The sequence below is a fragment of the Chiloscyllium plagiosum genome, unplaced genomic scaffold (assembly GCF_037043375.1).
Source record: "Chiloscyllium plagiosum isolate Xiang-an unplaced genomic scaffold, Cpla_swu_hap1 HiC_scaffold_23, whole genome shotgun sequence".
Taxonomy (NCBI): domain Eukaryota; kingdom Metazoa; phylum Chordata; class Chondrichthyes; order Orectolobiformes; family Hemiscylliidae; genus Chiloscyllium; species Chiloscyllium plagiosum.
In genome coordinates, this window is record NW_028270161.1 from 47081766 (window position 1) to 47095354 (window position 13589).

General features: G+C 41.4%; 1 protein-coding gene across 2 annotated transcripts in view; it reads right to left on the reverse strand.

Moving 5' to 3' along the window:
- vwf (von Willebrand factor) overlaps positions 1-13589 on the reverse strand; it is a 120118-nt gene that overhangs the window by 33916 nt on the left and 72613 nt on the right. For both annotated transcript variants that reach the window (XM_087999627.1, XM_043713571.2), the window contains exons 35-39: positions 11405-11625; positions 10982-11174; positions 7941-8288; positions 3944-4155; positions 1946-2048 (exon numbers count right to left, since the gene is read on the reverse strand). In XM_087999627.1, the coding sequence (XP_087855753.1) occupies positions 1946-2048; positions 3944-4155; positions 7941-8288; positions 10982-11174; positions 11405-11625 (1077 nt within the window). The remainder of the gene's footprint in view (positions 1-1945; positions 2049-3943; positions 4156-7940; positions 8289-10981; positions 11175-11404; positions 11626-13589) is intronic.

Consider the following 13589-nt stretch of genomic DNA (forward strand, 5'->3'; position numbering starts at 1 on the left):
TACATAGTGCTGCTACTGAGCAACGGTGACGGAAGGAATGGATGCTTGCAAATGTGGTGCCAATCAAGAGGACTGCTTTGTCCTGGATGGTGTCAAATTTCTGAAGTACGGTTGGTGCTACATATATCCAGGCAAATGGGGAGTATTCCATCACACTCCTGACTTGTGCATTGTAGTTGATAACAGGCCTTTTGGAGTCAGGCCTCCCGCAGTATTCCTAGCCTTTGACCTGCTCTTGTAGCTGCTGTGTTTACATGATGAGTCCAGTTGAGTTTCTGGTCAATAGTAGCCTTAACTCAGGGCTCTCTGTTTCTTGATCTTTCTAAAACTGGGAACAGTTCCTCTTTATCAAAATTTCTATACCAGACTCCTCGACTTTGTACATCGCTATCAAATGTTCTCTTAATCTTCTATTCTTGAAGGAAAACAACCCCATCTTCTCCAATCTATTGAATTGAATTGAATTGAATTTGTTGTCACGTGTACCAAGGCACAGTGAAAAGCGTTGTCTTGCGAGCAATACAGGCAGATCACAGAGTTAAGTAACATCGATAGATAATGAGCATTGTGATTCATGACTGGAGTGTGAGGTTGCAATATTGAACATAGAACATAAAACATAGAACATTACAGCGCAGTACAGGCCCTTCGGCCCTCGATGTTGAGCCGACCTGTCATACCAATCTGAAGCCCATCTAACCTACACTATTCCATGTACATCCATATGCTTGTCCAATTACGACTTAAATGTTCTTAAAGTTGGCGAATCTACTACCGTTGCAGGCAAAGCATTCCATACCCTTACTACTTTCTGAAGTTAGTGATGGCGTGAGCTTAGAGTGTTGAGTTTGGAGTGTTCATATTTTGAGGTGCAGGCACTGATGGTAAGGCATTAGTTGCCAATCCCTAATTGCCCTTGGAATGAATGGATCGTCCTTCAACTCCTATTTTTGAGGGCAATTAAGACTCAATCACATGATTCTGGGTCTGCCATCACATTGAATCAGATAGTTTTTACAACAATCAGTCACAGTGACTCTGAATTAGTAGATCCAATGACATTAAGACTTTGCCACCTTCTCCCCAACACGAAAAGATCAGAAGTGATGCATAGCAGGATAAGTTGCTGGAAGAATTAAGGAAGAAGGCACACATCCACTCTGGGTGTCCAGGAAACACTCTCCTACCTGAAGCTGGAGTGTGAAGTTAAATGGCAATGTTGAGAATAATAACAGTGTTGATCAGAACGTGTTAAGGTTAATGACAATGCTATGGCTATTAATAGTGTGAAGTTGATGGGAATATGAGATTAGTGAGAGCACGAGATTAATTGCAAGTGATGCTAGAGTGTAGAACTTTGTGGCAGCATGATTCCCAGTTTAATGCATATTGTTTCACCATCTTGATCAAAGCATTTCATTTCACAATGTGTGAAGTAGTTTGGTGAGATAACCGAGCATCTAATCATCAAAGTTGAATCTACCCAAGAAACTAGTGACAAATAAGCATATGCGTTGAATCGTAGAACCCCTATAGTGCAGATAGAGGCCATTTGATTCTACCGTCCGTACCACCGCGCCAAGGCATATCCTGCCCAGACTCATACCCATTATCTTGCATTTGCTACGACTAACCCACCCAGACTACACATGCCTGGACAATTTAGCATGGTCAGTCTATCCTAACCTGCACATCTTTGGATTGTGGGAGGAAACCGGAGCACTCGGAGGAAACCCATGCAGACACGGGGAGAACGTGCAAACTCCACATAGACAGTCGCCTGAGGAAGCAATCGAACACAGGTACTTGGTGTTGTGAGGCAGCAGTGTTGACCACTGAGTCACAATGCCAGCCCTTCTATTTGACCTCAATAAAATCATATCCACCAAAGTGCAGTGCACCCAAGGATGATAAAGAGTTTCGGGTAGTGTGAAGTGTCTCTTACCTGTGACAGTAGGACACAATCTGTTTGTGCAGTTAATCTGCCTGTTGTCTAAGCACGTGCAGAACTGGCAAGGTCGGTCATGTGGTATCCATGTATCCAAATGCTGAAAAAGAAAGGACAGTTACTAAAACCCCTGCCTTGTCCCAAATTGTTACATTGTATTTTTGAAGGGATTGCTATACTGTCAGCAGCATCTGTCACATCATTATACTTTGATTTAGTTTTTTTTCTTTCATGCTCTTGTCCTTTACATTCAAATTGATTTCAAATGAATACAATTGGAACACTGCATGCAATTCTGGTCTCCAAACTATAGGAAGGATGTTGTGAAACTTGAAAGATGTACAAAGATTTTACCAGGGTTGAAGGGAGACGCTGAATAGGCTAGGTCTATTTTTCCCTGGAGCGTCGGGGGCTGAGGGGTGACCTTATAAAGGTTTGTAAAATGATGAGGAGAATGGATAAGGTAAGCAGACAAGGTTTTTTTTTCCCCAGGGTGAGGGAGTCCAGAACTAGAGGGCATTGGTTTAAGGTGAGAGGAGAAGGATTTAAAAGTGACCTGAGGGACAGCGTTTTCATGTAGAGGTTGGTGCGCTTATGGAATGAGCTGCCAAGAGGAAGTGATGGAGGCTGGTACAATTATAACATTTAAAAGGCATCTGGATGGGTATATGAATAGGAAGGGTTTAGAGGGATATTGGCCAAATGCTGGCAAATGGAACTAGATTAATTTAGAATATCTGGTCGGCATGGATGAGTTGGACTGAAGGGTCTGTTTCCATGCTGTACATCTCTATGAGTTTTTAAGAAATCTTGTAATAGAAGTGATTTGGCCCATTGAGTTGGTTCTTTTTACAGTGCAATGTCCTCAGGATCACTTTCTCTTCCCCTCTCTGAAGGTCTGTTGTTAATTGCTGATTATTCTCCAGGCAGACTTGTACATAATTTAACTTTATTTTTGTTTGTCTTGTCTAACGTAGCATATATTATGAGGCCTAACTAATTATATGGCATCTGTTCTTTTTTTAACTTTTAAAGTAGATTGAAATGCTGCAATGTGTATTAGCACTTCCTCTTCTCCTGGTGCCTCAGTCTCTTCAGAGGCATTGAAAAATTACAAGATGATGAACATCTCTCTGTCTGTCTCTCTCTCTCTCTCTCTCACTCTCTCCACTCTCTCCATGGTTGTTGCCAAGGATTCACGGAGAACTGTGATCAGACTTCACACAATACCAAAATATCGAATCACTTTCATATTTGAGAACTAGATATTTTAAGTACTGAGTGCACCAGAAGCAGGACTTCTATGTGAGCATCATTGTATTAGAGAAGAGTGTGCATCAAAGCTTCTGAAAATGTCATGTTTTACATTAGATAAACTTCAGATCTGACTTGGGATGATTTGCAATGTGATACTGTGGTGTCACGATGCATCAGTACACAGAACCATATTGTGTTTTTAAAAGGGACTTTAATCTTGACCTTTTGAAGATTTCTGGCATATTAATTACAAAATGAGCCATTACTTTTTTTCCTGACTAATCTCTTCATATCCCTTTATTAGGTTCAACATTGCTTATAGGACATTTTAATGATGGGACTGCATCCCTAAATTTTACTCTCTAGCAAATTGGTGCTATTGCATTTGATTAAATCATTAAAGAATTCATAGCTAACATTGATTTAATGATAAAAGATCATTAACTTTAATATTTGTTGATCAACTTGTTCAGACACATCTTAACATTCCTCCAAGACAAGACAGGAGGGGCTTGAACCTGATCTTTTGGCACACTGCTAAGAACACAGGTTTACTAATGGCCAAATTTAGGTTAAAATTGCCCACTAATAACTGTTCCTCTTTTGCTATTGTCTGAACTGCTGAGATTTTTTAAAATTCTTTTATTTCAAATTTTCAGAATCAAGCCTATTACAGTTTTGCATACTTAAAAGGAGCAGGTTTTAAGTCTTTCAGTCTTACTACTTGACTTTAAATACCTGACGAGGAATTTGCTGATCATCAATACATTGACTGCAGACATCAGCTGTGACACATTTTCCTTCCAACAGCAGTTTCCCTTCTGGACAGAAGCAGCCTTCAGTTGGAGAATCTAGGCAATATGTTGTGTTCTTTGTCGCAAGGTTATCGCAATGCTGGATGCAATTTATCCCACAAGATTCGTAAACGAAGGAATCGGGGCACTGGATAGCTAAAGGCAAGGAATAACAATTTAGGCAGGAAGCCAATGCAAATTATAAAACTGTGTTCAAACTGTCAAAGAACCATGGGAAATGTCCTTTCAGTGGTTAAGGTTTTAACACAGCTCTCTTCTGTATTTCCTTCCACTTATGCTAAGTGACCTGAATTGTGGTATGCATTTGCTAAGTTCAATATACACATTTACAATCAAATTTTACTGTCAATGACAAAACAACAACAATTTAATTATGTAGTAAATAGCCATTTGCATGCATTTATGTTGACACATGCAAATACATTCTGTTCAACATGATGGGTCAGGCCTCAATGCTGCAGATCACTCCAAGTAGCTGGGCAATCCTGTATCATTTGTCCTTCATGGAGAAATGTGCAAAGAAAACCACCTTTGACCACAATTCCATCAGGAAGTGTCCAGCATGTAGCATCCTCAGGGAAAATGAGAGGGTAGATCCAGTTGGGGTGCTCTCTGAGCAGACAGTCAAAATCATTTGGACGAATCACCAGAACTTTCCAACAAGCACCAAGAATCCCTAAAGTGTGGAAACTGGCTATTGGCCCAACAAGCCCAAGAGGGCAGCATGGTGGCTCAGTGGTTAGCACTACTGCCTCACAGCACCAAGGACCCGGGTTTGATTCCAACCTTGGGTGACTGCCTGTGTGGAGTTTGCACATTCTCCCCGTGTCTGCATGGGTTTCCTCTGGGTGCCCCAGTTTCCTCCCACAGTCCAAAGATGTGCAGGTTAGGTGAGTTGGCTATGCTAAACTGCCCATAGTGTTCAGGGATATGTAGGTTAGGTGCATTAGTCAGGGGGAAATGTAGGGGAATGGGTCTGAGTGGGATGTTCTTCAAAGCATCCGTGACGACACGTTGGACCAAATGGCCGTTTCCACACAGTAGGGATTCTATGAAGTCTACACCGGCCCTCTGAAGAGTATCCCAAACAGACTCATCCCCCTACCCTATCACTTTACATTTACCCCTGACTAATGCACCTAACCTACACATTCCTTAACACTATGGACAATTAGCATGGCCAGTTCATCTGATCTGCACGTCTTTGGATTGTGTGAGGAAACTGGAACAGCCGGAGGAAACCTACACAGACATGGAAAGATTGTGCAAACTCCACACAAACAATTGCCCGAGCTGGAATCAAACCCGGGTCTCTGGCACTGTTAGGCAGCAGTGCTAACCACTGAGCCACTATGACACTCAAGAGATCACTTGGCTGGTGATGAGAAGAGCACTGTCCGTCACATCCTTCTTACATGACCAGTCTCTGTGTACCACCTCACACTGCCCTGGAAGCAGCTGCTGGGGAGGGAGAAAGAGACAGTAACACATCTTCTGCTGGAATGTGCTTTTGGAAAGAAGATCTGGAAAGAGATGCAGCGGTTTCTATTGAAGTTCATTCTGAGCACCTCTGTGATGCAGGATTCTGTGTTCTACGGGCTGTTTCCTGGGACGCACGCTGAGACAAGTATCAAATGCATTTCAAGGGCCATCAACCTCAGTGAAAGACACTATTTGGTCTGCCCAAAACCTATTAGCCCTCCAGTGTAAAAAGTTGACCTTGACCGAGCGTTGCAGACTAGCATATTCTGAGGTCCACGACTACATGCTGAGGGATGCATTGAAACTTTGGGGTAGCTGCAATTAAGTCACAGTGGGAAAAGGTCTAAGGTCTTTCTACCAAAGTACAATGGGGGTCCGCTCAATTATCAGACCTTCTCAGTGCCTCAAATGAATGTAAATATAGCTCAGCATAAGTAAGAGTGCCTTGGGATTTTTGGAACTGCAGGGAATGTCAAATTTCAATGTTTGTTTGTTCTTCTGTACAGGCTATACAGAACAGCTTCAGCAACTATGTACGTATATATAGATGTTTTTGTGAATAATTATATTTTTGCAATAAAAGAAATCATCAGCCAATCTCAGTGAGCTGAGGGATGATATCTCTACTTATGGAAGTTTTAGAATTTGGGGTAAAGTTTAGATTAGATTCCCTACAGTGTGGAAACAGGTCCTTTGGCCCAACAAGTCCACAACAACCCTCCGAAGAGTAACACACCCAGACCCATTCCCTTCTGACTAACACACCTAACACTATGGGCAATTTAGCATGGCCAATTCACCTAACCTGCACATCTTTGGACTGTGGGAGGAAACCGATGCAGACACAGGGAGAACATGCAAACTCCACACAGCCCAAGGCTGGAATTGAACCCAGGTCCCTAGTGCTATGAGGCTGCAGTGCTAACCATGCCACCCCACCCCACAAGTTCTGTGCTTCATTAGGCTTGGTCCCTCCTAATTACATGCAAAATGTCTCTGTGAGCGAATGAGAATCAATCAGTTGCTTTGTGCATTTTTGTGAACCTGACTGACGGATTGATAATGCATAATTATGGGCGGCACGGTGGCACAGTGGTTAGTACTGCTGCCTCACAGCGCCAGAGACCTGGGTTCAGTTCCCGCCTCAGGTGACTGACTGTGTGGAGTTTGCACGTTCTCCCCGTGTCTGCGTGGGTTTCCTCCGGGTGCTCCGGTTTCCTCCCACAGTCCAAAGATGTGCAGGTCAGGTGAATTGGCTATGCTAAATTGCCCGTAGTGTTAGGTAAGGGGTAAATGTAGGGGTATGGGTGGGTAGCGCTTCGGCGGGTCGGTGTGGACTTGTTGGGCCGAAGGGCCTGTTTCCACACTGTAAAGTAATCTAATCATAATTCGTACTGGTTTGGAGGCTTCAGACTGTCAATATTTGATGAGCTACACCTTAGTGTTCTTCACACCCTTTTCAGGAGTTAGCCCTGTGTACTAACTATCTGCAGTTCAGTAGCCAGCACTAACACTAAAACTAATGCAACAGTTTCAGGAGTGTAACTATCTTCAGTTTTGAACTGCATAAGACAGATGATGAGGCACATTCTTGAACAGAACTCTAAGAGGAATAGTGAGAGACACTGACAGAGAGAGGCTTCTGAAAAGGGAAATGGGGAGAGGAAAACCAACTAAAGGTCTGCTATACTCTACCAATGACCACAACCCGCAGTGCTGTGAAACAACAGAACTTTCAATCCTCTAAGACCTTTCCTGCTCAGTCTGGTGGAAGCAAACTCTAACAATTCATCTAACCTGGCCATCATAGCTGCTGAATTCTGACTTCAATTTTCCAATCCCTTCACCTTGGAAAAATAAACCTTCAATTGGCAACACTAATAGTCTGTGATCTACTTTCATCTTTCTATCATTTATCGATACATTCTTATAACCTTGGGAAATCTCCTAACTGATGTAGCCTTCATTTACCATTGCAGCATTTGGTATCACTCAAATATCTTCCACCAGGATGACCACTGAGGATTGCATTTTGTCCGGTTCCTTCCCTCCAGTTTTACTGTCATGTGATCCTGCCAGGAATTGAGAACCCCCAATGGCATTGCTCTCTGGATCAAAGGAACACTCAAGCCTTGCACCACAGCAAAGTGGCAATCCACAGAAAGGACCACCGCTCTATGGATATAGAAAAAGTGGCACAAACACCTGGCCTGAATCTCAACATTTATAACTGATTATTCTGGTTTCTCCACCTAAGGAAAGAGTTTACCTCCAGCTATCTATGGAAGCATTTTAATACTTCACTCACACATTTAACAGTTCAGTTTATGAGAAATAAGTCAAAATAAAATGTGTGTTGAGGTAACTTATTCCTATCACTGCATGTTAATTATCCAAAAAAACACTTGTAAGATCAATACAAAAAAAAGTCCACTTACAGCAAAAATCATTTGACCTCCACTTAACACAGATGCCCATAAGATTGCATCGGAAGTTATATGCTGAAATGGAGTCACATATATCATTCTTGTTACAGGCTTCCTGTTCGCATTGTCTGAGATATGGTTGCACATCGACTACTTTCCTGCATTCATCAAATATTGCAGAATGCAAAATGCTACACTCATTTCCAGTTAATTTACAATCCGGGGATGTGTCGAGCACTTGTTCAAAGCAACCCTGTGACGATTCTTTCAGAGTCCAATCCTTTATAAACGTGAGACTGTTATTAACAACAGAATGATCCTGGAGTTCAAAATCATTGAGTGGATTGTTGTCACATTTACCTTGATGCAAACAAATAAAAAAAGTCACTAATTAGAATGTTAACCAAACAGTTAAGTATCACATTTCACATGGCAATGCAACCCAAAGAGCAATACAGGCAACTTATCAGACAACATTCGATACATATTGAGATATTAAGATAGTTGACCAAAGGTTAGAGGTAGATCTTAAAAGTGCTTTTTAAGGTACAGAGAGAGGTAGAGACTTTAGAGAGGGAATTGCAGACCTTGAGGCCTGGGGTGGAACAACGAAAATCAGGGTCATGACTCCATATCCTCTTTACTTTCCTCATTAACTGAGCAAAATTTCAAAGTTATTCAAATCCAACACATTATTCAGCACTGTTCAATAAGATCATTTCAGCAGTGGATCAAAATCAGAAGCACAGCCATGTAAACTTGTGGCATACTGGCTTAGTACATAGCACTATTGCCTTACAATACCAGGGACCTGGGTTCAATTCCAGCCTAGGGCAAATGCCTTTGTGGAGTTTACACATTCTCCCTGCGTCTGTGTGGGTTTCCTCTCAAAGATATGCAGGTTAGGTGGATTGGCCTTGCTAACTTGCCCATATTGTGGATTGTCTATGGGGATTAGGTGGGATGCTTTGCAGAGGACTAGAAGGGTTAAATAGTCACTTCCTACACTGTTGGGATTATGTTTATTTATTTAAGTCTACTGTACTCTACAATTCACCCTGGGATCTCGGCATATGTGATGAACTTCTGATTTCAGGCTTGATTGCTCTCATTCAGTTCATGCAAGCGTCTTCCCCAGGGGAAGAATGGGCTGGTTTCAGATAGATCCTGTCAACTAGTCTACAAATGGCACTCAATTTTGGTACAATAAGGATAGGTGGTGATATTCAGTGGTAATTTAATAAGTTCTCTCAAGTTAGAATATAAATGAGGATAGAAATGTTAGTTAACTTGAAAACAGAACATTGAAACATAAGAAAATAAGGACAAGAAAAATTCATCCAATTGAATAGACTGCATAACCTTGCGAACACATGCATTAATGCTGTAATCTGGGTGAAGTAGAAGTAATAAGATAAAATTCTAAGAAGTATGCTCCTGACAGTCTGATATGACTAGAGTGGTGTTGGAAAAGCACAGCCAGTCAGGCAAAATCCGAGGAGCAGGAAAATCGGCTTTTGCCCGAAACATCGATTTTCCTGCTCCTTGGATGCTGCCTGACCAGCTGTGCTTTTCCAACACCACTCTATTCTAAACTCTGATTTCCAGCATCTGAAGTCCTCACTTTTGCCTAGTCTAATATGACTCCATACTTAGTCTGCTTATAGGTCCAGCATTTTGTACAGCTAAAGAGGGGGTCTCCATCTCAGTGAAAGTGGCACTGAAAGCTGAATCTGGAAGTACCACCTCTGAATCCAGTACCCACAATTTCACAGGGGCAAACAGGGGGATGTTGTTCATGGAAGCAACTGCACATGTTAATAGGGCAGTTGTCTTTAGTTAGATACGGGTTTTGCTACAGAGGTATCCAAAACATAACTTGTACATTTTACATCTACTGGAGAATATCTAAATTTACCAAGAATTCTTTAGAAAAAAGTACTTTTTTCTAAAAGTACTTTTTAATTCACTTGCCTGTTGATACAAACTTGGGGGCTATCATGCTGCATGATTGATTTCATAACCTATTAATATCACAGTGGAGTACCGATCAGTGTGAAGTTTGAGAAAAAGGTTTTAAGAGTTTATTAAGTCCAGAATGTGGGATGGAAATGCAAATGCTTGCTTTTGTAAAGGATTCAAGGTAATTAAATGTAGTTCATGGGTGTTTTTATAAATGAGATTTGAAATGAATTCTTCAATAGACTCAACTTTATTTTCATCTGGGTCCTGAGGCAATGGTGGATACTGGGCGATTTGCCACGGACAGTGTAAGGGACAGAGTCTTAAGTAGGTGCTCATAAGTTGACATGTTTAAGTACTGAATTAGCATAAGGACTATAAAAAGGGCAATAGGGATAGGGTAGAGGGGCATGGGGCTGAGGTGCCAATGGGCATGATGGGTGAGGAGCATAGATTGACATGGATAATTCATGGGGAGTGAATAGAGGATGGAGTGAGGGATGGAAAACTAGTTTTCCTTTTTTGTTTAAATCTAAGTTTGGTGAAGTGCAGGAGAAATAGACCAACTTCCTGATGAAGGGCTTTTGCCCGAAACACCGATTTTACTGCTCCTCGGATGCTGCCTGAACTGCTGTGCTCGTCCAGCACCACTAATCCAGAATCTGCTTTCCAGCATCTGCAGTCATTGTTTTTACCAACTTGTTGTCCAGCCCATCTGCACTTCCCAGTGGTTGACTTGAACCCTTTCCAAGGAAGATTCCCAGTACCTGAAATGAAAATCCAACTTTCTGGGACATTGCCTCATTGATTAGGGCTTGCAAAACTGGGAATTGTAGCAACTCTGCGTTCCTGACCCATAGGCCAACATTCAGGCTATCCTCCCAAAAGTCTGTTGTGTACCTGTCATAGGTCTGCTTTGTACTCTTACAACTTCCAGTCTACTGGAGCGATATCTTTAAATCAAAGATCACCCCATATTTCGATACCTTGGAATTCAGGCTTTTTTGCGAAAATACAACATTATATCGATTAACAAAATCTACAAAGGCCTTGACAGAACATTGTTTATCCCACAATTCTTCACCACTCACCACAAAGCCCAGATACTCTGGCGAGGAACAGTGTCGGAGAAACCCAAAGAATGAAAAGGTTGCTAAATGGACTATAGACAAGGGCTATTCCCAAATCTGGAATATTTGCTAGAAAGCTGTTGGACCCATGGTCAATGACATCCATATTCACGACAGTTAAAGGCAGAGAGACAAATTTTCCATTGACTGAAACCTAGTGGAAAGAAAGAGTACAGGATTGATTAAAATTCTTATGTACAAGAAATGCAAGATCACATCCTGAATTTGGTAATTATTAACTCAGCAGAGTAACACTTTCCTCAATGGTTAAAAAATAGATTTATATAGCACCTTTTCACAACCTTCAACCCTCCAAAAAATGTGGCATATACAATGGATAGTTTTGCTCCGTTAGTCACATCGGAAAGACTTGAATACACTTACTGTCATATCATCATTTAGCAGGGTTGCAATGTTGTATTGCTTTATTTCAATTGCTTTAAGGCAGTTTCCTTCGGTGTTTGAGTGACAGGGACTCTTATGAATGATGATTTTTGTTTCTTGATCATCAACTTGTAGCAACAAGTAAGAGCAGTTCCCAGTCAAAGAGAACTCGCGTCCATCAAAAGTAGCAAACTGTGTTTTTGCAGTCACTGTGCATACACCTGTTAATAAAAGAAGGAAACAGATGTAATTTATGTCAGATTGTACTTACACCACAGAAATAGATCATTTGACCAACTGGTTTATATCGGTGCTTATGTTCCTCGCAAGTCTCTACTTTAGCTGATTCTATCAATATCTCCTTTCGACTACATTTGCTTATGCAGTGTCTCTTGAAAAACATCTATGTTATTCACCTTAACCACATCATATGGTAGTGAGTTTCAGGGTAAGGAATTGGTCCTAAATCATTTTTAGATTAATTAGTCACTTCCTTATATCGATTGCTGTTATTACTGGATTGCTCCAGAAGGGGAAATATTTTCTCTCAGTCCACCCTAGCAAATTCCAGCACAGTTTTAAGGAACATGATGTATCTGAGGAAAGACTGTCAGATCATTTGTGATACAGTTTAACAGCAACTTTAACTTTTCAACAAAAGCTATTCTGTTTTTCATCATTTTAGGACAGATTATTGCTCTAAGTATCAAGATAGTAGGTTCATGACCTGCAACGGAATGAGCGCCCAATTCATGTCAAAGTTGTATTGTTACGGATGATTTCCTACTGTGCCTTTCATATCTTCAGTGCATCCTAATGTGTTTCATGACAAATTATTTATTTTTTATGCTGGTAATAATATCAGCCAGTTTGTTGACATCAATGTTTGAGGGGTCACAGAGAACACAAGCTTACAACGTTCTCATTGACAGGAAAGGCCAAATCATTTTAGTTGATCTACTCAGAAAGATCCTGTGATCTTCCCAATTCAGTCAGAAGTCACACAAACATCTGGTTATGGTCCAACAGATTTATTTGAAATCACAAGCTTTTGGAGTACTGCTCCTTCGTCACGTAGTCACTTCACCTGATGAAGCAGCAGCGGTCTGAAAGTTTGTGGTTTCAAAGAAACCTGGAGGACAATAACATGGTGTTGTATGACTTCTGACTTTGTTGGAAATTTACCCAATGTAAGTCATGTCTTCTGAGCATGGGGAGAAGGGGTAAGTAGGCCATATATGTGACAGAGCATTACAATGATGGGGGCACGGTGGCTCAGTGGTTAGCACTGTTGTCTCACCGCACCAGGGACCCAGATTTGATTCCATCCTTCGGTGACTGTCTGTGTGGAGTTTGCGCATTCTGCTGGTGTCTGCATGGGTTTCCTTCGGGTGCTGTGGTTTCCTCCCACAGTCCAAAGATGTGCAGGCTAGGTAGTTTAGCCATAGGGAATGCAGGGTTACAGGGATGGGGTGGAACTGGGTGGGATGCTCTTCACAGGGTCAGTGTGGACTCAATGGACCAAAGGGCCTGCTTCCATACTTTAAGGACTCTATGAATGCTCTCTCTCTCTCTCTCTTTCTCTCTCTCTCTCTTCCTTGAAAGGACATTGGAAACCATGGATCTCTGTGTTGGTCCAGAATCCTGCTTGGCAAACCATTGTAGCGGTGTCATAAGAATGCAAGAGAGTCAGTCAGCCATCTAGAGAAGGCACAGCACACTACGTCAAACAACAACAAAACAAAATGAATAGTAAAACAGAATAGAAACTGACATAATAAAGAAAAGTTTGAGACTTATTTTGATATTATTGTTTAATATCAGTTTGAAACATTTTTTAAAAATATCCTGGTTCTATTAAGGGTGAAGATATCTCTAAATTAGAAGGTTCTGGGTTTGTGGACAGCAACAAATGCTGAGCAGATAGTGTAGGTTCATTGTGCAATGCTATGTTACTTACGTCCCAGTTTTTTGTTTGAGGTATTGAACTAATGATCTGTGAGTCAGTGTGGGTGGGTATAAAAGCAGCCCTGATACTTGTCTATGAAGAGGAGCAGGGAATATTTCCACTTTTCTTGCTAACATTCAACTTATCCATCCAAAAATAATCAGCAATAACCTTCAGGTAAAGTTGAGAATTGATTTCAGTTTAATTGCAAAAAGAGAACAAAGAGGTCCTGGAGTA